Here is a 24,705-nt window from a genome sequence, read left to right as displayed (position 1 = left end):
GTCTTTCCCTGCATTGCCCACAATTTGCTTTTAGTGTTTCTTGTATCACTAGAACTATAATAACAACCACAGTGATTTTTCACTAGAATAAACATGATCAGTAGACCTCATAATTCACCATGAAAGCTAAAATAAGGAAAAAATAGAAATGCTCAATGAAATGTTGTCCTTGAGTCCCACCATGATTCACTTCTGTGCTATTTCCATTGTTAGCTAAGTTGTCCCTCAGTACCCACAGAGGTTGGTTTCAGGACATCTCTCCCCTGCATAGAAATGAAAATCCAAGGATCTCAAGTCTTTTGTATAAATGATATATAGAGGTTATATCTAACCTACATGACATCCTCCTGTATGCTTTAAATCATCTTAAGATTACTTATAATACCTAGTACAATGTAAATGCTATGGAAACAGTTGCACTGTGCTGTTTAGAGAACAATGACAAGAAAAAAAAGTTTGTCTATGTTCAGTCCAGATGCAATTTTTTAATGCATTAATTTCAGTCCATGATTTGCTGAATCCATGTGAAACCCATGGATCTGGAGATTTGACTTGAAAGATAGTTTATAGATCTTCTGAGTCTCCATTGAAGACCAAACTAAAAGAAATGGACCTTTGGACTTGACTTTGGTGTGATGCTTCTTAGTTTACAGAACATCTTTGTTCATGATTTCCTTCCATCTGTGCAATGGCAACTCTCAAGTAGGCAGTATTGCAGATGAAGAAACTGAGTCTCAGAGGATTCAAATGGCACAGCTAGGAAGTAAAGATTCTTAAAACCCAGACTCTCTTTTTACCACACCATGTTTGCCTATGTATTTAAATACAAAGCTAATAGGCTATAAGGAAAGCTAATATAAGAAAACTCAAATATAAAGAATAAGGATTAAAAAGAGGGTCATAAAAAAATCACATTGAAAGGATAGTCTTATATTTTAAAATATAAACACAAACATACATAATCCATACAAACACATAAATTTATGTGCACCCAGCACTGTTTATAATAATTTATTATAAAAATTATAATTTTTATAATTATAACCTGTGCTTTTTTCTTCTATTTGTCTTCTGACAAGTGTGATGGTATTAATAAATTGAAGGCACCAGGCGTAAAACATCTGAACTAATGTATGTTTCTGTTGATTCATTTGTGGTAGTGTTGACACTGGAGCTGCTTGTAGACTATCTTCTCACATATAATAATTATTATTTCGTGATGGCAAAGCTCTGTGGATGTGACCAAAGTGTCAGTGACATAAAGAAAAGCCTGTTTAAATGATCTGCAAAGCAGGGCCACAGCTGTAACTTTGCCCTGGCAGAGCCTGTCAAGTAAATAGCATGATCTTTTCAAACACAGCCATATTATTTTCTTCCTGGCATTTGTAATTTGTTAAAACTCTTAGTGTGCGTGCCTTTCTTCCTAATAACAATGGCATATGGCCAATCTCTGTACTTATCTCTTGCACACACATTACTTCTATGTATATTTAATCTAGTTTTTATATTTGAAGGAAACACACACAGATTTTGCTGCAAATTTTAAACACATTTTGTGACTGCGGTGATACAATTTATAACTCAGTGATATAACATTCAAAAATGCTTTTTAAAAAAAGCAATTTCATTAAAAGATGATATAAAAGTAGCCCAAGATCAACTGTTGGCTCTGCTTAGAAGAAAAAACCCAAACCATGATGCTTCAATACTGCTGATATTTGGTTTTGTAAATCATACTACATCTGGTATTTATAGGCTTAGTCTTATTGCTAGAGCCCTAAGAGCATCTCTCTGGGATCTCAGCCATTGTCTATCAATTTATTTGTACCTTGGTAGATGTGTGAATATCCAACAGTTTTCTAATTTAGAAATGATGGTAGATTTTCAAAAACTTTTATTTTATTCATAATTTAAAGATTAGATACTGAAATAAGAGCCACCTAACATTATTGTCAACAAAATTTATTGTTAACATAAATCCCTTTAGGCAGGACTTTTCTCCCCACACAATAAAAATTATACAACCTCAAGGTTTGAAGGAACTTTGAGGTTATGGAAGCCAGACACTCTTTCCAGACAATCGTGTGCATTGGTTAAGAATTGGAGTTCTGGAAACAGTATGGACCTACACTCGGGTTTCCATATTTATACCTCCTACATGATACTGGACAAGCTTCTGAGTTTCTCTCTTGATTTGCTAAATGAAGATAAAATAGAACCTCATTCACTGGGTTGCCATGATTGAACAAGACAGTTCATGGCTCAGTACATTCATATAGAAGGTGCTAAAGAAATATGAGCTCTTTCATTCTTATGGCCTTAGAAATCCTACAGAGTTCCTGTCATAGTCACTCTCAGCCCTTAATTGAACTTCTAGTGTCAATGAACTTTTTGCCTCTTAAAGAATCTCTATCACAATTTTGAGTCACTCTGACTCTTCAAAGTTCTTCCAGAGTTTCTTTCTCTCTCTTCCTCTTGCCTCCTTTTGTTGACCCTGATTATTTCTTGGCCCTTGGGGGTGATGTGGATAGAGATAATAATCTCTGTTCCACATTACAATTCTTCTTTCAAATAGTTTCAGACAAATAGATTATTTTTCTCCTTCTGTGAGTCTTCTTTTCCCCAGTTGAAATATTCCCAAATCCTTTCCTCATATGATGTTTACAAAGTCCCCTCATCACCACTATGATTGTTCCTCTACCAAATGCTTTCAATTTATTTCCACACAACTTTCTTAAAATGTGATACACACAGCTAAAGAAATTGTCCAGGTGAGGACTAAGAAGTTGAAACCATATGAAATTCTGACTCTGAATAATGTCAGTTCTATTTTTTCACATCCAATTTTGATACCTTTTATTTCTTTTCTTGCCTGATTCAGTACTGAATAAAAAATGAGATACCGTCTTTTATTCTTGTTTTCTTCATTTTTAAAAGGAATGATTTGATGTTAAATTTTGTATCTGCAGGCCTTACTTCATGTCAAGCAAATTTTAGCCAAACTTGCATTAGGACTGTTGGACGTGTAAGTGTGGTTATGAGAAAAATAGAGGTTTTCTGTGAAGTGTTTAAAATCTATGACATTCAAAACAGACAACCTCAAGCTTCCTTAGAAGTATAAATAAAAACAAACTGGTAAAACTATAGTCTTTTTGAGAATTTGTCTTGTCTACAAGCTGTACTTTTTTATGTACCTCATTTCACTATGGAAATGTGTTTCTGCCTTATTTTGAGGATGAGGGAGTATTTTTACCACAGATTCTCTCTCTTTCCAATGATTGTTCAAATATTAGCCAAATAAAATAAACAATCTCAAGCAAAACTAAAGCAAACATACTGTGAAGCTTGATCCCTTTGGCAGGAGTGTAGGACTGTAGCCTCCCTGGTTCTGTCCCCTTAACCTTCATTAACAAAGCCTGAGATCCCAACAGTTTTTTGGCATCCAAAGCACACTGATCCTGGCAACATCCAGGCTCCCACATCCAGAGGTTATCTAATTGGTATTCTAAACTTACAAGCTGATCATTAGTCTGTTGATATTAAGTATTCATTAGCTATGATGGAAGATATAAATAAATAGTTACATAATTTGAAGATATCTTTGAGTATGATATGAAAAGCAAAAACAATAAAGACATTGATAGATTTAACTTCTTAAAAATGAAAATCTTCAGGGCTGGGGATGCAGCTCAGTGATAGAACACTTTCCTAGTATGCAGAAGGCCATGGGTTCAATCCCCAGCACTCAAAAAAAGAAAAGGAGGGGCTGGGGATGTGGCTCAAGCGGTAGCGCACTCGCCTGGCATGCATGCGGCCCGGGTTCAATCCTCAGCACCACATACAGACAAAGATGTTGTGTCCGCCAAATACTAAAAAATAAATATTAAAAATTCTCTCTTTCTCTCCCAATCTCTCACTCTATCTCACTCTTTCTAAAAAAAAAAAAAAAAAAAGAAAGAAAGAAAGAAAGAAAGAAAAGGAAATATATATATTTCATAAGCAAAAGACAAACTTGAAGGAAATATTTATTTGCATATTTCAGAAAATGGTTAAAAACTAAAAAAATTTAAGATGCACACCCTCGTTGAAAAATGAACCAAAGACATGAACATAAATTTTCCATACCATAAAATCCAAATGGCCAATATACATATGAAAAAAAAATGTTCAGCTCTACTAATATTTTTTTTTTTTTTTTTTTTAAAGCAAGATAAAGGGCTGGGGATGTAGCTCAGTGGTAGAGCACTTTGCCTAGCATGTGCATGTCCCTAAGATATCCTGTCCCCTGTACTGCTAAAAAAAAAAAAAAAAAAAAAAAAAAAGCAGGATTCTAATTTGTGCCTATAAAATTGGCAAGAATTTCAAAAGTCTTTTACCCAGCAGTAAAATTTTTTCATTCAGTGGTCAAGCAACAAGCAAATGGACCAATATTCTATGCATTGCTAGGAGTTAACCAGAAAGAAGTGTAACATTTTTTCCACAAGCATGTTGCATTTCATTTCCTATGTACAGCATATTACTTCATAAATTAAATAAAATAATTTTGTATGATCATTAAATTGAAAAAATAATGTCTAATTATTTGGAAAAATGTTTGAGGCTTTTAGGGAACAACAATTTAGAAAATGGTATTACAGCATAATCCCAAGAGATTTAGTCAAATAAATTATAGGATATTAAAATAGTATTATAAAATAATACTTAATTATCTATAAATAGTAGTACATTATAATCATAATTCTACATTTCATAATAAATAGACTACAAAAAAGAAATTAATTGTCTTAATTTTTAAAATATTTGACAATAAGAATATATTATTTTTGTAATCAAAAATTTTTTAAAATGTTATGTACTGGACTTAGTCATTACAGCTTGTAAAATTCTGCTAAAACAAAATGCTTTTTCTCAGTGAATTTGATAAGTATGCTTTCAACAAAAGTGATAAAACTGTTGAATAAAAGAGGTAAAAAGGGAAACTTTTATTTTTTATTAAAAACAAGAATAACAACAACAAAATCTTTCACTTCAGCTGAAGCAATTCATTAATTAGTATCTCTTGAGCATCTTTACTTAATACATTTCTAATTCACACTGAGTGAAAAATTTTTAATCATGTTCATAAGGTATTAAATGTCTTAATGAAATATGTTGCTGAAGATCAGATACACATTTCCTAATGGATCAGTCTCTCCAAATTGCAAGACAGAAAGATACATTTGAGTCACCTTAAGAAATGAGGTTTCATTTCTCACCTTAAGAAACAGGGTTAAATAGGGCTGGGGTTGTAGCTCAGTGGTAGAGCACTTGCCTAGCATGTATGAGGCACTGGGTTGATCCTTAATACCACATAATAAATAAAATAATTATGTACATCTACAACTAAATAAATGTTAAAAAAAAAAAAAAAAAAGAAGAAGAGAAATGGAGTTAAACATCCTAAACCTAGAAACAAATAGTTTCCAAGAACCAAGGCCTTCCTGAAGAAGAGGCTTCTCTCTCTCTCTCTCTCTCTCTCTCTCTCTCTCTCCCCCCTACATGGTACCTGCTTCTGCTTCAGGATTTGCTTTGCTCTCCTTTTGTACTTGTTGACCAGTTCCTCCTACATTGCTTTACTCTAAATCATAAAGAAAGCTAATCTGATTGGCTACTATCATGCAAACTCTGCTTCCCTGACCAAAGGTAGGGTAGGCCATATTTATCTAAAAGAAACACTGAGTATCGTAGGCCCTGTGACTGATGTGACTACCAGCAAGCTGCTAATTCTGACAAAGTAGAAAGTGAGACTAGAATAATGTGATTGCTCATAGTAAACACACTCTGCCTAATAAGCACAAATTGTACTTCTAAACGTGCTCCTAGACCAAAGCATAAGGAAGATAAAAGAAAGAAGATGCATTTTAAACCTTAAAAGTCATATGTAATACAGTAAAAAATGTTTCACTTTAGATATAACTGGAGTTCCAGAAATAAAAAGAGAGAAAAAAAGAAAATGGGGGAAGAAGCAATATTTGAATAGATAATGACCAAGATTTTCCCCAAAATCCCAAATATATCAAATCATAAGAAGTGCTATGTACCTCAAGAGATTAACATGAAAAAAAAGTAAAACTCACATCTAGACTTATCAAACACTGAAAACTGAAGATAAAGTAAAAATTAAAAGTAGTCAGAAGAAGACACAATACCTTCAAAGAAACAAGACTGACAGCTGACTTTTCATCAGAAATCATGGAAACAGAAATAATAAAATATATTTTTTAAGAAAACTGCCAATATAATATTTTACACCCACCAAAATATCCTTCCAAAATGAAAGTAAAGACATTCCAGACTAAAATACAAAAATAAGAAACTGAGAGGGTCTGTTGCTAATAAACTGATACTGAAACAAAGATGAATATAATTTGAGAGAGAAACATACAGGAATAAGGAGCAATATAAAGAGTAAAAATCTGGATAGAAAAGAAATCTGGATAGATGTAAATGCATACTAACTGCCTAAACTAATAATAACATTGTGATGTTTTGATTATATATAGAATTAAAATATATGACAATATTAACACAAAAGACAGAACAGAGGAAAGAACAGCCTGAAGTCCTTACACCATAATGAAAGTGGAAAAATATTAATTTGCATTTAGATTTAAGGATACATTTTATCTCTGGAGTAACTACAAAAAATAAGAAAATAATATATAATTAACAAGTTAATAGAAAGGATAATAGAAAATATTATAATATATAAAATAGATAATAGAAAAGTTAATAGAAAGGATTACAGAGAGTTTGGAAGTTTGCATTCACAAAAAGAAAGCTAAAGAACAGAGTATATATTATAACATATCTAGTACCACATAAAAAAGCAGCACATTTAAAAATGATAAAAAGAATCAATTAATCAGGAAGGTATAACAATTTCAAATTTCTAACCTCTTAATAACATGGTTTAAAATTATTAGAAAACATTCTGACAACTAAAAGAAGATATGGACAAATTCACAATCAGAATGGAAGATTTCAACATATCTCTGTGACTAATAGCAGAAGAAAAGAAGATTTTAACATAATTAACAAACATGGCCTAAATAACTTATATAGATAGGATATCAAACAACTACAGAAAACATATTCTTTTCAAGTATACCTGAATATTTGTCAAAATTGATCATATGCTCAGCCATAAAGCAAATTTCAAAAAATAGCAAGGGATTGGAATAATATAGAGTATGTTCCCTAACCACAATGGACTTAAGCTAGAAATCAATTACAAAAAGATAATTAGAAACTCCCCAATGTTTGAAATGAAAAATAATGCACTGCTAAGTAATTCATGGGTCAAAGAAGAAATCTCAATAGAAATTAGAACCCATTTTTAACAAAATATAATGAAAATATTACATATTAAAATGTATGGAGTACAGTAAAAGACAAAGGAAATTTCATAACCCTTAATGCATATATTTTTAAGTCTGAAAATCAGTGATCCATATGTCCATCTGATAATTCATACCAAAGGGGAAAAAAACAACAACGAAATTAAACCCACACAGAATAGAAATAAGGAAATAATGAAGATTAGAATATAAATCATTTAAACAAAAAAAAACAGTAGACAATACCAATAAGCCAAATACTGTTTCTTTGAAAAGACTAATACAATTGATAAATTCCCATCAATATTGATCAAGAAAAAAACAAAGATATAGTAATATAACTTTCCTTTGTACACCTGTGACTACACCACAGTGAATCTCACCATCGTGTACATCCACAAGACTGGGGTCCTAATTGGAATAAGATATTTAATGCATGTATAGTACATCAAAATGGACTCTACTGTCATGTATAACTAGAAAGAACCCATCTGAAAAAAAAAAGAAAGAAAGGAGGTACATCAATATAAATTCTACCAGCATTAAGAATATAATAATAAACAGAAATTATAAAACTACATGTCAGTGAAATATCTAATTCCTAGACATATACAACTTACTAGAGTGAGGGTAAAAGGGGAATAGAAAATCTGAATAATTTTATTCTCACAAACAAAAATTGAGGGGCTGAGGATATAGTTTAGTTTGTAGAGTGCTTGCCTTACATTCACAAGGCCCTTGGTTCAATCCCCAGCACCACAATTGATAGTTAGATAGATAGATAGATAGATAGATTTGAAAAATTTAATCCATAGCCTTTTCACAAAGAAAATTCCAGGCCCAGATGGCTTCCCTGGTGCAATCTTTCAAATACTTTACAACTGAACACCAATCTTACACAAATTCTTTCAGTGAACAAAAAAGAAAGGACATTCTCAACAATTTTATTAGGTCAGTACAACCCTGATACCAAAAGTTGGCAATAACATCACAAGTAAGGAAAATTACAGCCCAGTCTCTCTCATGAATGTAAATATGAAAATCCTAAATAAAATATTAGCAAGTCTCATCACTTGTAATAGTCCAAAATGAAAAAAAAAAAGAAAAACAAAAAAACCCTACACATTTCATCATAATTTGTATGGATAAGATTCATGATAAATTCAAAGAGCAGAATATTAAGCAGCAATTAAATTGAATGAGCTACTATCACTCATGACATGAATGAATCTCAGAATTGTAAAGTTGAGTCAAAGAAGCAAACACAAAAGGTGCATAATGTAGAACTTCCTTTATAAAAAAATAATATCCTGCAAAATTAATCTATAAACACAGAAATCAACATAGTGATGATTCAGGATGAAAGGAGGATAATTACCAAGAGACATAAAGGGGTGCTTCTGGGATATTGATAGTGGGGCGGTCCATTTCTGATCTGGGTGCTGGTTACACAGGTGGGTTCACTCGGTCAAAATCAGGAGACTCTGTGCTTATGATTTGTGCATTTTTCTGTGTACATGTTACACTTCAATTAAATTTAATTTAAAAACTTTCTTTAAAATATAGAACCATTCTTGCTTGAATTGTTACTGTTCTCACTGGTCTGAATTATTCAGAATCAATCATTCTATTTCTCTAAAAAGCAGAACTTTGAATGTAACTACTTTCTTCAGGATTCCCAATTCATCATGGTATAGATGTGAAATGGCTTAATATTTCTAATAATCCTTCCCCATTAATTATGCTAGCTCACTTGTTTCTAGGTGTCAGCTCTTTTAATCGTATCCTGGCTTGATTCCATTTATTTATCAGCCCCTTCAAGTTATTGAGATCATCTCATTCTAGCATAAAAGGCTCAATTTTGTTCGCTTTCAACTTAAACATCAAGCTGAATCTAAAACCATTTTTCCCCCCTTTCATTACCTCCAGACTTACTCAAAGGTAGAAATTTGCTGCCAGTGGCTTGTGGTGTCTATGCCTGTGAGAGAGGTGGCAGGTGCTCCTCCCTTTACTACCTTTCCTATCCTTTTATCTGGTGCTTCTCTTCTGATATCAGAGCAGGAGAAATGGGGAAGTAGATATCTAATATGGCTTCACTAGAAAGCTTTGATCCCCTCTCTTTAGAATTTCTGCTTTCCTAGTTAGCTCTGTGAAGCTTGTTGTTCTCCTATACTGGAGAGAATCCAAGCATTCCTTCGTTGAAAATGTCCTTGGAACGCCTTCTCACTGCCCGTTTCTTGAAGCACATTTTGCACAAACTTGACCTCTACTTGCCCTCTTCCAGGAGAGATCCAGTTAGCAGCCTCTCTTGGAGGTGGGAAAGTAGTCATCTTCCCTCAGCCAGGCCATCTCCTGGTCACACCTCTCTTTGTCCTAGTAGCATCAAGCACTCATTTAGGAGAGATAGGAGATGAGATGACCACCAGTCCCTAGCCTACTAAAGTGGGGAGGGTTAGGCATCTCTAACTTTATGAGCAAGTGTCTTCCAGATGCCGTTCTAGACTTTGAGGGGAAGAAGTTGGAAGGTCCCTGCTTAGCATTTGGACGGCCATCTTAAGTGACAGCTGCCATTTTAAGAAAATTTTTGCTTTCCCACCCAAAGGCGTTCCTGAGAAAGGCTCACCATTCCCTCTTACAAACCCCACCCTGAACTGGAGGCATTAGGACCTGCCTTGTTCTAATCTCTGAGCCTGCCCCATATAAGTCCCAAACTCCAAGCCTGTGTTGCCTCTCTCCATCTTTGAAGAGATGGCCTTTATCTATCAGCTCTGACAAACTCTCATGTGTATCTCTGCCTGGTCTCCATCTTTCATTTCTCACTTGCCCATCTCTGGGTTCCTTGCTTTCCTTTCAGAAGTATCTCCATCTCCTCCTGTACAGTGAGAACGGGGAGAAGGGAGAGAATAGAACAATCTCATGAAGGTTACACTTCACAAAAAGCTGATCTCTTGCTACCCTCTTCCTCCTTATACTCCAAGGAGTAGGAATGAAGTGGCTTGGGGAATGTTTATCATAGGGTAGTTTCCTTGTATTGACATTTCTTGTAGGGTGGCCTCACTATAGATGGTCCCTCAAATTAGAATACCTGTGCTTATCACCTTCTGTGCACAGCTTTAGACTTTGACCAGGGCCCAGGGAATATCCTACTGATATCCTATTACACTTGTCTCCAACCTCCTTAAACTTCCGTTAATCTTCACAGCATGTGTTGAAGACCAAAGAAAGAAATAAAAAAAACAATTCTGTATTAACTCAAAGTACAGAGGGAAAGGAAATGGGAAATAGGAATAATTGCAATGATTTTCTATTTTGCAAAGCAAACATCTTCAAGAAAATATGGAGAGTTGGGTTATTCATCTAAACACATATAGTAAATAATTCAAATTTATTTGAACTCTTTACCTGCATAAACACTTTTTTGTTTTAATTTCAATTTATAGCATTTCTAGTTTTACAGTCTTGATGTGATTGAAGATCAAAATTAAACACGACTAAGCAATGTAAAATACACTGTTGAAGACAAAGTATACCATTTATTTAAAGCACACAACTACAATTTAAAACAATCCATAAGGAACAGGAAGACTGGGGATATTGCTCAGTGGTAGAGAGTTAGCATGCATGAGGTTCTGGGTTTAATTTCCACCATCACAAAAACAAACCAAAAAGCCCCACAAGCAATAGGGAATAATATATCAATAAGTGGTGTAATATTTTATTATAGTCAATAACAAGTAAAAAATAATTTTCTTCCAGAAAGAGAAACATAATTTGTACTTTATACCTGTAGTATATAAATGTGCTTAGTACAGTAGGACTATTATAGCTAAAAATGGAACTTATTCAGTAAAATGGCCATTGTTTCTAATCAGAATCACTATTCACTTGACAGATCTGAGGCTTCCTTAGGCAGGGTTTTGCTTTTCTGATCTTCTTCCCTCCGTGTGACATTCTCATCTCCCACATAGTTTGACACACAGAGCAGCTGCTTGATACAGCCGATGAGCAGTGTGGTAGGCTGACACAAAGAAATGCCACAGAACCAGAAAACTAGAATATAAACAGCATTTTAAAAGGGAAAGAATTGTCTAATAAAAATACTCAATGGGGATGACTTTGAAGGCAAAGTATTAAAGTCAGCCTTGAAATATCACTTAATATAGTATAAAAAATTCCTTTCATGAGATTTTACTTTCTCTATAATTCATAGTCTGGCTCTTTCTTATAAACCTTTTAAAAGTGCTGTGAATAGAATACATTATATGAAGAATTCAAAAAGCTTTGATTATTCATTAATAATTTGGGGATTATAAGATTCCATTTCAGGTTATGTAGAATAGCTTTTTTTTAAATGTGGGTGCTGATGTAGAATCATGTATAAAGATATTATACCCAAATATATAATTTCTTTTAAATTTATTTAGATTGTTATAAATGTCTTCAGACTCACTTTAAAGCAATAAACTGAGTGACATATTCATTTAAGATATCATTTCTAAACTCTTTATTAGTATCAAATGTAAAGAATTTGTATCTTTATTATAAGCAGTAATTTAAATCATTCCCCATATCATTTTCTTGTCACATAAAGATACCAAACAACTTTGTCCCTTATCAAACAGAAACAAATCATCACATTAGCCCCAATTTTTTTGTGAAAATAAATAAGTAAACCATAAATATAATTAAACTCCAATGAAATACATTAAACAATTATTATATGCAACTGTTCCCCTGAACATCAGCAATGGTACAAGAACGAAACAGTTTAATTCATTGGGCTATTTATTAATCTCGCTAGGAAGGATTCCCATGATTTTAAGACTAGAGGCTCTCTTTAGATCCCTACATGAGTAGTGGGTCTAGCTTGTGAGAAACCCAAGTTGTACTAGTCCCTGATTCCCTGAAAGTGGATCCCGTCTTGTGAGTTTCAGAATTTCACAAATGTGATTGCCTATAAAAATTGTGAGCATCAACTAACAAAATAATATTTGGAACGTTTTTTGAGTCCTTTGGACCATTTGTGGTTCTGTTATCAGCCAGAATCTAAATTTGTGAAAAGAAACCAAGAGGAAGTTTCACCCCACATCAGACAAAGTTTATCTGTGTCAAACAGTAGGACTGTTTTCAACCCACATTGCTCCTCTCAAATTCTCTCCTCTCATTTAGTTTTGCACCATGATTGCCTCTGCCTTTCAATTTATTTTTAATAAAATTTTTCTGATTTTGAAATGCATGTTCATTATAAGAAATTTGAATAATATAATTAACAGGAAAAATATCCATAAGTTTTTCAATGTCTTCTGCCTGGGTTTGGTGAAATAATTATAACCTGAACAAGGTGTTCCACACTTTTTTTCAATGCTAGAGAAAAAAAACATCTTTAAAATATTTCACTCAGGGGCTGGGGTTGTAGCTCAGTGGTAAAGCACTTGCCTAGCATGTGTGAGGCACTGGGTTTGATTCTCAGCACCACATATAAATAAATAAAATAAAGGTTCACTGACAACTAAAAAAATTTTTTTTAAATATTTCACGCAGGCTTTGATAAATTTGGCTGAAAAATGGACTTTTTCAATGATTAATTGCATTTACTAGGAAAGTAATAAAATATTACCCAGTAGGTACAGTTGAATTCAGAAAATTAAATGCTAGCAGTATTGGGCTTAACTGTAGGTATTTCTTCTTCATAGATGTTGAAATGATAGCTATCATGTACAGAGAGTTTTATTTAGTATATAATTTTCACATTAACCACAACTGTATGATATCATTATTCTCACTTTACAAAACAAAAGTCAGAAATCAATCACACAACTCTTAGGTGTAAGCTGAGAATTCAGGGGGTTTGGACTCTCTGCTTCCAAGGGCATTTTTTCCACAACAGCCCAACAGCTTACTATGGGTATCATAATCCCTAATCCTTCCTCCTTTTAAAAAAATCTAATACTAATAATGTTGGAAGTAACATCTTGTATAAAACTTTGTTTCTATGATTATTTTCTGTAAGCAGAGCCTTAAAATTTCTATTATGATATTATAGGCAGGAACACTTTTTATAGTGGATTAATAAGATATTTATCAATCATATATTAATAAATATATTAATCATATATTATAAGAAATTTTCTATGTGTGGTGGAAGATACAAGAAAATAGCTTGAATTCAAGGCATTTACAGATTACAACTTAAACATACGAAACTGCTTAATTTCACAGGATAAGGATATGTTTAAAATTTTTTCTTAATTAAAGTTATGAACAGCACATAATCTTAAAGCCCCCAGGAGAACTATATTCATTTCTTTGAGTGTGTGTGTGTATTTTATTAATTTTTTAGTTGTTAATTAATTTTACAGTAGAATGCATTTTGTCATATTGTACACAAATGGAGGTCTACTTCTCATTCTTCTGGCTGTACATGGTGAAGAGTCACTCCAGTAGTATAACTATAAATGCATATAAGGTAATAATCTCTGTCTCATTCTACTGTCCTAGCACATGCCAGGCATGTGCTCTACCACTGAGCTACAACCCCAGAAATCCTCACAGCCCCACCCCTCTTTTCACTCCCCTCTACACAAACCAAAGTTCCTCAGTTCTTCTCTATCCCCTACCCCCGCCCCGACTAAGGATCAGCATCCACTTATCAGAGAAAACATTCAGCTTTTGGTTTTGGGGGATTGGCTTATTTCACTTAGCATGATATTCTCTAATTCTATACATTTACCTACAAATGCCATTTCATTTTTCTTTAAGGCTGAGTAATATTCCATTGTGTATATGTACCACATTCTTTTTTTATCTATTCATCTTTTGAAGGGCATCTATGTTGGTTCCGTAGTTCAGCTATTGTGAATTGAGCTCTATAAACATTGATGTGACTGTGTCATTGTAATATGCTGATTTTAAGTTCTTTGGGTATAAACCGAGGGGTAGGAGAGCTGGGTCAAATGGTGGATTCATTCCAAGTTTTCTGAGGTATCTTCTCACTGCTTTCCATAGTGGTTGCACCAATTTGCAGTCCCACCAGCAATGCATCCCCTACATCCTCTCCAACACTTATTATTGCTTGTATTCTTGATAATTTCCATTCTGACTGGAGTGAGATGAAATCTTAGAGTAGTTTTGATTTGCATTTCTTTAATTGCTAGAGATGATGAACAATTTTTCATATGTTTGTTGTGTTAGAGTCTGTAAACAAGTCTGGATGGCGCCTGGCAAAATGCCAGAGGGAGTGGTTTGTGAAGTAATGCCAGCGAGCCATTAAGTGTGGAGATTCCTTATTGGTTGACTGCTGTATCGAGTTTATGTTAATTAGATAAGCTGTGTGGAATGTATAAATATCACTCCTTTCCTACAATAAAGGATTCCTACTCCTGCTGTATCAATCTACACAAGTTGTTCGTCACCCCCCGGTTATTTTGCTGCAGCCGGACTGTGGCATTGTTGATTGATTGTATTTCTTCTTCTGTAAAGTGTCTGTTCAGTCAGGCAGGAACACTTTTAAGGTTGTTTGTATATATTGTCAATTGCCTATCTCACTGTGATTGTCCAGATAATAACTCAATCAGCAGAACATGAGGCCTCCAGTTTTTTTTTAATATATATTTTTAGTTTTAGATGGACACAACACCTTTATTATTATTATTTTTTTTATGTGATGCTGGAAATCAAACCCAGTGCCTCACGCATGCTAGGCAAGTGCTCTACCACTGAGCCACAACGCTAGCCCATGAGGTCTCCAGTTTTACTGTACCCTTTATAAAAATCTTGGTTCATTTAATAGATGAAAATGGATCTTGGCTGTAACTTTTATTTATTTATGATTGTTATAATTCACTGTGCTTTAATATATCAATTCTCCCTTCTACAGAGTAAACTTTATACATGGGCTGACTAAGTCCTTGAACTAGGACTGGGAAGCCCTGGGAGTACTCAAGAGGCCTTTTCTTCTGTTTATTCAGTCAATCATCACTCAGTTCCAACTCTAAAGTCCCTCCCTGACCTCAAGGAGCTTGTGGACTAGCAAGAGAGACACATAAACAGAAAATTTACAGGACAGAATTACCAGCACTGGGACCAAAGTAACAAGAGGAAAATGCTTTGGGAAACACAGTGGAGGGCTAGCTTTAGAAAGGTCCTGGAAGCCTTTATGGAGATGCTGGGGCCTGCATACCATCTTGAATGAAGCAGAAGTTAGCCAGCTTTTCCCTGATGTCCTCAACCACAATTAACTGCTTCTTCATCAGTGTTCTTTTATTAGAGCACTTACAACAATGTGTTGTACTGATTTGTTCCCATGTCTTGCACTCTCTCACTGGACTGGGCTTCTTGATGGGAAGGGACCATATCTCTAGTTAGCCTAGCACAGTCCCCCCAAATGTAGTGGAAATGCAATAAAATTTTGTTGAATTATTTTTAAATTCTAGCCAAAAAAAATTTCTTCCTATACTTTCCTCTTGACATTTGTATGAATATGTGTGATTTTCCTTTTGGTTTTTTAAGTTAATAGTTTGCCACACACCCATCAGAAAGGCTGAAAGAAAAGGATAGGGAAATATCAAGTGTTGGTAAAATATATGAAGTAAGAGGGATGTTCATACATTGCTGGAAAGAGTAGGAATTGGTATGATCCTTTTGGAAAACTGTTGGCAATCCCTACTAAAGCTGGGTCTTACAGCATCTTCTCTCCAGCAATTTCCACTCAACACAAGTGCATCCATATGCTCACCAAGAGGCATCTTTTTACCAAAAGCAGCACTATTTATAATTGCTCCATACTAGTTGTACTTAATGTTGGGATTCATTGTTACATATTTGTATATGCACACAATATAACAATATAATATGGCCTATATAATTCCCCAGTATTTCCCCTTTTCCTCTCCTCCTTCCTCCCTGGGGTCTACTGATATCCCTTTGATTCTCATGAGATCCCCTCCTTCCATTTCTTTTGCTTTTTTCCTCTGTAGCTTCCACATATGAGAGAAAACACATGACCCTTGACTTTCTAAGTTTGAGAACCAGATTTTATTTAGAGTTCCTACTGTGTAATTGCTTTAATATGAAATATAAAAGTTGGCAAAATTGTCCTATGCTGAGAGACATAAAGGGAATAGGAAGGAGGAGCTCCTGGGGATGCTAGTAAGGGTCAGTTTTTTGTTTGTTTTCTGTTCTTATGGTGTTGGGGGAAGCACTCTACCAACTGAGCTACATCCTCAGCTCCTTCAGTTTTTTTAACCTAGATGTAAATTCATTCAGTTTGTGCCTTTCTTTATATTACACTTACATGGTTTTATTTGTTTGTTTAAGTAATACATCTTTTTATTTTAAAAATAAAAAGAATAATTTTTAGTTGTCAATGGGCCTTTATTTTATTATGTGATGCTGAGAATAGAACACACGTGCCTCACACATGCTAGGCAAGTGCTCTACCACTCAGCCACAAACCCAGCCCCTAAGCTTGAGAGAAAGCAAGGAAACACAAATATGCCCCCCCCCCCCGAAAAAATTGGAATCACCTACAATTCCACCATCCAGAGATAAATTATTGTTAATATTTCGGATCATTTCCTTTCAGTCCTTTTTTTTTTTCCCTTAAAGCCAGTGAACAGAAGCACACATTCCATCTTCTCCATACATTTTACACACACACACACACACACACACACACACACACCCCTACTGAGTCATGAACAATCTTTAGGTTCAGAATTCATTCTATATTCCTCTTTAGAAAGGCTGCACTAATTTACAGTCCCACTGGCAAGGTTTGAGCGCGCCTCGTGGTGCAGTGCAACCTCAGGTGGTTTATAATTACTTCTGATAATTTTTAAGACGGTGGGGCTTAAGACGGGACTAAGGGATCTGCCGTCTGGAGCCCTGCTGGGGTGCTGGGCTCCCAGGGCCTGGAACCAGCTCTCTGCAGACCTCCCCCTGCCAGGCGCGCGGGCTCCCAATGAGGCTGCCAGCGCGTGCCCGGGGTCCACTGCGCCTCACACCGCCGGGTTGCCGTGGGAACCGCGGAGCGCCGCTGCGCCAGCAGACCAGCCAGAGTCTGAGGGGGCGAGGAACACTGAGGCCCAAACATGGAGCTCCCCGATCCAGTGCGCCAGCGGCTGGGAAACTTCAGCCGGACCGTATTCAGCGACTCCAGCCGGACCGGGCCGGAGTACAGTGAGGGTCCGGGTGAGTGGCGGAGGCCCGATGGGTGTGGCCGCGCGGGTTTCGCAGCGTCCAGATTTTGCCCGGACCTAAAATGGCGATTTCGCCTTCAGCGGGTTCTCCGCGGTGCGGGGAGCCCCTTGGAGGAGGAGCTGGGCGCGGGTGCGAGGCCGGGGCCCGTGCAGGCCCCCGCCTCGAGCCCGGCCTGGTCTGGTCGTGTGCCACCTGGCCGCTGCATTGCAAGCGCGGCAGCTGAGAGAGTGCCGCGTGAGCTGCCTGGGAGGGGACTCAAATAAAAATAAAAACGCCTCCTTCACAGCACACCCGTCCGCCAAAGCCAACGTTGCTTTTCCTCCGCGCCGCCCGCCGCGCATTTCCAGCCAGGATCCGGGAACCGCCAAAGCATCTCCCCTTCCTGATCCCTCAGACCCCACCCCGGTGACATACATTTGCCTTTTGTCCTTTCCTAGCAGAAAGAATACTTTCCGCACGAGGCCGTCTTCCAGCAGAAGAAGTGGAAAAAGAAAGAATTTTAATGAGTCATTGTAAACCTCCATCCGCTTTAGTGTCAGCTGCCGTACTAACAAGGCCTTCATCAAAACTCCCATCTCCCCTGCCTCCTTCTCCTCTCCTATATATAACTCTTCCCCCAAAATCTAGTAACAAAAATACCACAATGTAAAGATGCTACATTCAACCTGATGACAAGTGATAATACAGTTTCCTCCAAAACAGTTTACACCCCTTAAATTATGATGATAGACAGCATACTGTCAACCAAACCTGTGTGGTTTTCATCATTGAGCTCAGCAGGGAAACAGCAAGCTTTTCCTCTGCTTTAGGAATTTTTACAAGGGGGCAGAGAAAGGCAAAGTTAGTTCCCATGATTGGATCTTGTCATCGTGATCACGTGCCTCGTCCCCAAATGTGGGCCTTTTTATGATCTAAAATGTGCAGAGAATAATGTGAAAAATTAGGTTTTGTCTTTTGTGATTCCAAGGGTAACAGACACTAACATCTGATAATACAAGGCATTAGGGGTCAGCAGATATTTACTGAAAAGGGCCAGACAATAAATATTTCACACTTTGCAGGCCATATGTTCTCTGCAGCAGCCATAGGCAATAGTAATTGTTTGGGCATGACTCTAAACCAATAAAACTTTATGGACATTGAAATTTAAATTTCATATGTTTTTCTAGTGTCACAAAATATTGCTTCCCACCCCCCCAACCTTTTAAACATAAGAAAAACTACTTTTAGCTTACCAACTGTATGAAAACAGGCAGTTGGCCAGTAGTTTGCCTGCCGGATTATATAACGTTTTAATTTAAATTCCATTTACAGAACTCAACATTTTGCAAAATTTAGTAAATTTGTGTCTTGTGCTTTCAAAGTTCATTTACATATTAATTTGATTTTGAATTGCATGATTATAACTTTGATCTGCTGAAATATAGACATAGCATAACTTTTAAGATGTTCATGTAATAAAATTGTAACATAAAAAATTGTTCTTTGCGAAATTTTAACAACCACTGCCCCAAAGTTTAAACTAAAAATTTCAACTTAATTAATGCATTATTATTTGTCCACATTTTCTTCTTTGTGGATCTGAAATAGTTTTGATTATTTGTATGTATTAACAAGTTTATATCATTCTCAGTTCACACCTGGCCAAGAATTATACTGTTGTTATGAAAAAAAAAAAAAAAAAAAAGTACTGGACTAGTGAGTTTTCTTTTGACTTAACTGATTTTTTAAAGAATTCATTCCTTTATCAGTAGTAATTTAGTAAATTGGTATAAGCAGAAGATCATAATAACCAGGTATATTCTTGAAGCCAAAGGAAACCATTTTTCTGTGAGAGACCATGGTTATTTCTTATTTAAAAATTACTAAATGACACATAAATATTTAGGTATGGGAAAAGAAAATAGGAATGGTTTTAAGAAATTTACATTAGACCTTTGTAAAACCTTACATTTAGAGCAATCAATTTCAAAATATATATCTGCTCTTTTTTTTGAGAGAGAGAGAAAGAATTTTTTAATATTTATTTTTTAGTTTTTGGCGGACACAACATCTTTGTATGTGGTGCTGAGGATCGAACCCTGGGCTGCACGCATGCCAGGCAAGCAGGCCATCTCCTGAGCCACATCCCCAGCCCTATATCTGCTCTTAAGAACAGTTAGATTTAGGAAGTATCTTGTAGGGCTCAATTTTAAAAAGTTAAATTCTTGGCTGGGGTTGTGGCTCAGTGGTAGAACGCTTGCCTAGCATGCAAAAGGCACTGGGTTCGATTCCTGGGCACCACATAAAAATAAATAAAAAAATAAACAAATAAAATAAAAATATTAAAAAAAAAAGTTAAATTCTTAATTTTGTGCTCTTCTCCTTTACATGAAAACAGAAGGTATTGTGTGATCAACTTAGATAAATGAGACTTACTATCATAATGGCTACCCTGATAATGAACATTTATGTTTTCATCAGGTCATTCTTTCTGCTTATGTGTATTTGGTATTCACAAAGTACAAAGCAAGATACTCAGTTCTATGAGGGTCTCAAATCTGGGTAGGATATGTCTGTGCTTACAATGAAACTATATTCACATAGAAAAGGAAGGGGGACTAATATTTGTTGAGTGTTTACTAAGTGTGCAGGTGCCAAGGTTAAGTAATTTATATTTCTAGTCCTCACAAGCATCAGGTAAGGTAATTGTAATATCATTTTATAGATGAAATTAAGGCTCTAAAAGGTTAAATGATTTATCCCACGTCTGGCATCCAGGCTCACAAGATCGTGGGGAGTTCTGGGTTTACATGGACCCTAAAGCCCATGGTCTCTTCAATGTACTAGATAGGGTGAGGGGAGAATGGTTCTATGCCAGCACTGTCATACACAGTGTAAAGTAATAAGTACCTAGAGGGAAAAGACATTTCTGCTGGGGTGGGAGAATATGATCAAGAAAGGATTTATGGGAAAGGTAGCATTGGCTTGGGCATTAAAGAATGCATAGGATTAGGGTATGTGCCTACAATTTGAGGAGATTAGTTTTGTATGGGATTAGTTTATCTGTGATTCATTTTTATGTATTTATGCATTCATTTTATAGACTTCACAGAACTCTACAGAGGAGGAAATGATAATTATTATCTGTTCAACAGGACTCATCTTGATATTCCACATTTAATCTATACCAGTAATGTGCAAAAAAGTCAGCAGACTGTAATGGCAAGATAAGTAACTGAAGAATTTGAAACATAGCCCCAAGTAACCAATATTTGAACTAAATGGTGTTAAGATGAATATTCCTTTTACTTTCAATAATTATAAAGAGGCCTAAAATTTGTAGTTTTATTGAGCCAATATTACAGTTATGGATTCTCAGGAATGAAAGGATTTATAGGGCAGAGATCAGGATTAAGAGTTTGTTCCTTTTCTCTTTCTTCTGTAGATAATGAAATGGTCTCCAGTTTGGCATTGCAGATGTCGCTTTATTTTAACACTTACTTTTTCCCACTTTGGTGGGTGAGCTGTATTATGATGCTTCACATGAAGGTAAGTCTGTGCTTTACCGCTGAGGCCTCTTCTGCTCATCCCTGACATTGTTCCATTGTCAATAAAATTAAAGTTCTTAATCTTTTTTTAAAATCTCAGGTCAGTGTTACTATATGTGAGATTTTACAAACATGTTTTCCTTTTTTTATGTTTTCAGTATTCAGTTTTGCCTGATTACTACAAATTCATTGTGATCACTGTTATCATCCTAATAACCTTAATTGAAGCCATCCGGTTGTACCTGGGCTACATGGGAAACCTACAGGAGAAGGTAGGCCCTTCCCTTTCTTTTAGGGCTACCCATAAATGCAACAAGGTTTTCATGCTAGTACAAGGCAGTGAGAGGTGGTGGAAGGAGCACAGGCCTGAATTTAAGGCTTGGCTCCAACTTGACCACTCCTCTCACTGTAGTCTGTTTGCTGAATCTCTTGAGCTCTGGTTGAAGATGAAGAAAATAATATTAATTTTACAAGCTTGTTGAGACTAAGTGAAATGATTTATGTAAAGTATTTGGATATAGTAAGCAATTAAGAATTGATAAGTTTTCATCTTCATATTGGCCTTGAAAATATTTGGTCAATTAAATATGTCTGTTTGGATCCTGAATAAGAAAATGAGAAAAATCCTAAATTCATTTCCTTTACCAGACCTATGTTTTTTGAATCATTGTACTGCCTAAGCAAAAACATTTGCAGTTACCAGAGTGTTGGGATAATTTTGTGGTTTTTTAGGACTTCATAAATAGGCCACACCCAGCATATCTTACTGAATTTCTTGTCATTTCTTAACAGCAATCCATTCCAGGCCAATGTGATGATTTCCAGTTGAGTCATGCTCATTTCACATGTTTGCTTATTTACCTTCTTCCCTCTGCACAACTTTACTAGCTCCTTGGTATCTTTCTTTCACCTCCCCTAACATGGTCTTCTTGTAGCATATAAACTTCTAAATGTTGCATTTAATCATTGACTAAAGTGTACTATTCTAGTCCTGTTTTACATTGTTTGTTTTCTTATTCCACAGTAAAATCTCTAAGGACAAGGACTACGTCATACTCCTTTTGAATTATTCTTAGAGCCCATACCATAGGTTCATAGCAGTGCTAAGTACTCATTTATGTGTATAAACAAAACATGGCATTTTCCTGATCTAATCATATTTATGTGTATCATTGCAGGTTCCTGAGTTGGCTGGCTTTTGGCTTTTGAGCCTTCTACTGCAGTTGCCTTTAATTCTTTTCTTGCTCTTTAATGAAGGCCTAACAAATCTGCCCTTGGAAAAAGCAATTCATATCATCTTCACTATCTTCCTTACGTTCCAAGTTATTTCAGCATTTCTTACCTTGAGGAAAATGGTCAATCAGTTGGCAGTTCGTTTCCATCTCCAGGACTTTGATCGGCTCTCTGCAAACAGAGGAGACAATAGAAGAATGAGGTCATGTATACAAGAGATTTGATTCATTGCTATTAAGTGAAAATCTGAAAGATGATTTTAGAAGACTACAAGAATTGGGGGGAAACTCAGAGATATAGCATGAAAAAAGGACAAAGCAAGTTTTTTGAGTTGCGTGCTGTCTAGCTCTGAAACCCCCAGATTTCGGGGCAGTAAGACTTTGTACAGGGCTGAGGATGTGGCTCAAGCGGTAGCGCGCTCGCCTGGCATGCGTGCGGCCCGGGTTCGATCCTCAGCACCACATACAAACAAATGTTGTGTCCGCCAAATACTAAAGAATAAATATCAAAATTCTCTCTCTCTCTTAAAGAATTAATCCCTTTGTTTAAAAAAAAAAAAAAGACTTTGTACAGTACACAAAAGCAGTATACTGATCCTGAGACCTAGATGTTGTCCACCTGCTACTAAAGTTTTGTTGTTGTTGATTTTTTTCAGGTGTGTAGGTATCTGTCTATTGTAGTTGTGCTTACTGGTTTTACTGTAATTTTTCTAGTTAGAATCTATAACTAGAAGTGTGTATGTTTCTATGTTCCAGTGATCATTATTCATTGAAGAGCTCCTATGTAAATTTGTCAGTTACCCATATCTTGGCTGTACATTTGACCATGTATCTTGAAATGAAAATGGTATTGGACCATATGTATAAACCAAGAGACCAAATCTTCAAGTCGGCTAGGTTAAATTAAATTCTAACTCTCATTTTAGTGTGTTATAATGAGATAAAGAAGAAGACAGGTGGATTATCATGGTATTTAGGAAATATTTTTGTGATAAAATTGTAACTTTCATAAGCTCATTTTCAGTATTTGTGATGATGTTTTTACAATAAATTATAAACTATTTATGCTAAAGGATAAGCAACAGATCATTCCTGTGTTGTGTAATTCTTTTGTGCTATGGTTTTGTTTTGTTTTGTTTTGTTCTGTTCTGTTCTGTTTTGGTTACAGAATTGCAGGGAAATGAAGGAGAAAAAAATATCAGAGCTCCATCTATGTAGCAGATTCTGTAGTAAACATATTAAATTAACCCTTGTGATATCATCTACTAGATCATTATTCATTGAAGAGCTCCTATAGATCCATTAAATTCACAAGAGGCTTGATTTGAGAGGTAAGTTGGCCAAAGGCTCATGATCCTAAATGAGCATGTTTCTTTGCAAATAGAAGAAAGGAATTTAAATAGATTAAAAAGAAAGTTGTGTGGGTATATCTGAACATTATTTTCTGGTGATATTGGGTTGTCTGATGGAACATAATATTTTTATCTTAGATTTTCATTCCTACAGGGAAGTATACCTTTATACATAATGAATTTTACTGAAGAAATAGTAGCTATTTTAAAAGCTATCCTAATTTTCTTTTTCTTTTTTTTTTTTTTGCAATTCATGCTTTTCTTTGGGTTTCCATAATTTGCCTTATTCATTCTAATAGTGCTTACTTTAAAAAAAAAAAAAGTCTTTGTTTCCCATTCATTCTTGATTATACCTGATCAAACTATTGTGCTAATTTTATTATTTCTGCTTTTTATTATTATATATAAGTTTAGTCAAAGATTATCCCCCATGCAGTGACTAATTAGTCTTTCTCAGAGTACTCATGAGATATACTATAATAATATGAAATTCAAAATACAATTCTCTGAATATTTTTCAAGACCTCACGTTGTTTGCATTTATTTTTCAGATAGAAACAGATAGATGATTCTATAAGAAAACATAAATTTAAATCTACAAAGCATATAAATTAGGATGATCCAGAAAGACTTTACTATTTCCAAATTGTTTCTGGAGTTTTATTTTAAATAGCAGAGCCTTGGGTATATTTAAACCTAAGTTTATGATTAAGAATTTAGTTTATGATTTTAACTAAAATGTTATCCATTATAAAAATTCTTAAGATGGTAAAAATTTTGAGAAAATGGTTTGCTTTATTAAAAATTTCAGGTACTTTTGCTGTAATAAACACATTGTTTAAAATACAGAGATAGTAAGGTAGGAACAAAGAAACAAAGAATGAAATTTGAGACCATGACCAGGTCATTTGTTTCTTATCTAATCAGTAACTACGACTTTTATGTTATGCCGAGCAAGTAACTTTGGAGTATTCCACATTTTCTATCTAAAGTGAATAAAATCGAGGTACAG

General features: G+C 35.3%; 1 protein-coding gene across 1 annotated transcript; it reads left to right on the top strand.

Annotated features, from left to right (window-relative positions):
* The first annotated feature begins 17,391 nt into the window (after positions 1-17,391).
* Positions 17,392-22,721, top strand: Tmem17 (transmembrane protein 17). The gene is made up of 4 exons (XM_076833623.2): positions 17,392-17,570; positions 21,007-21,110; positions 21,268-21,381; positions 22,288-22,721. The coding sequence occupies exons 1-4, from the start codon at positions 17,471-17,473 to the stop codon at positions 22,564-22,566; spliced, it is 597 nt and encodes a 198-aa protein (XP_076689738.1). The 5' UTR covers positions 17,392-17,470; the 3' UTR covers positions 22,567-22,721.
* Positions 22,722-24,705: the final 1,984 nt, after the last annotated feature.

Source organism: Callospermophilus lateralis, chromosome 14, assembly GCF_048772815.1.
Source record: "Callospermophilus lateralis isolate mCalLat2 chromosome 14, mCalLat2.hap1, whole genome shotgun sequence".
In the NCBI taxonomy this organism is placed as follows: Eukaryota; Metazoa; Chordata; class Mammalia; order Rodentia; family Sciuridae; genus Callospermophilus; species Callospermophilus lateralis.
This window is presented reverse-complemented; position numbering and strand designations above follow the sequence as displayed.

Coding starts and splice junctions, on each gene's coding strand:
- Tmem17 (XM_076833623.2), top strand. CDS start 17,471: ATGGAGCTCCCCGATCCAGTGCGCCAGCGGCTGGGAAACTTCAGCCGG. Junction 17,571..21,006: donor GGAGTACAGTGAGGGTCCGG/GTGAGTGGCGGA, acceptor TTTCTTCTGTAG/ATAATGAAATGGTCTCCAGT. Junction 21,382..22,287: donor TGGGAAACCTACAGGAGAAG/GTAGGCCCTTCC, acceptor GTATCATTGCAG/GTTCCTGAGTTGGCTGGCTT.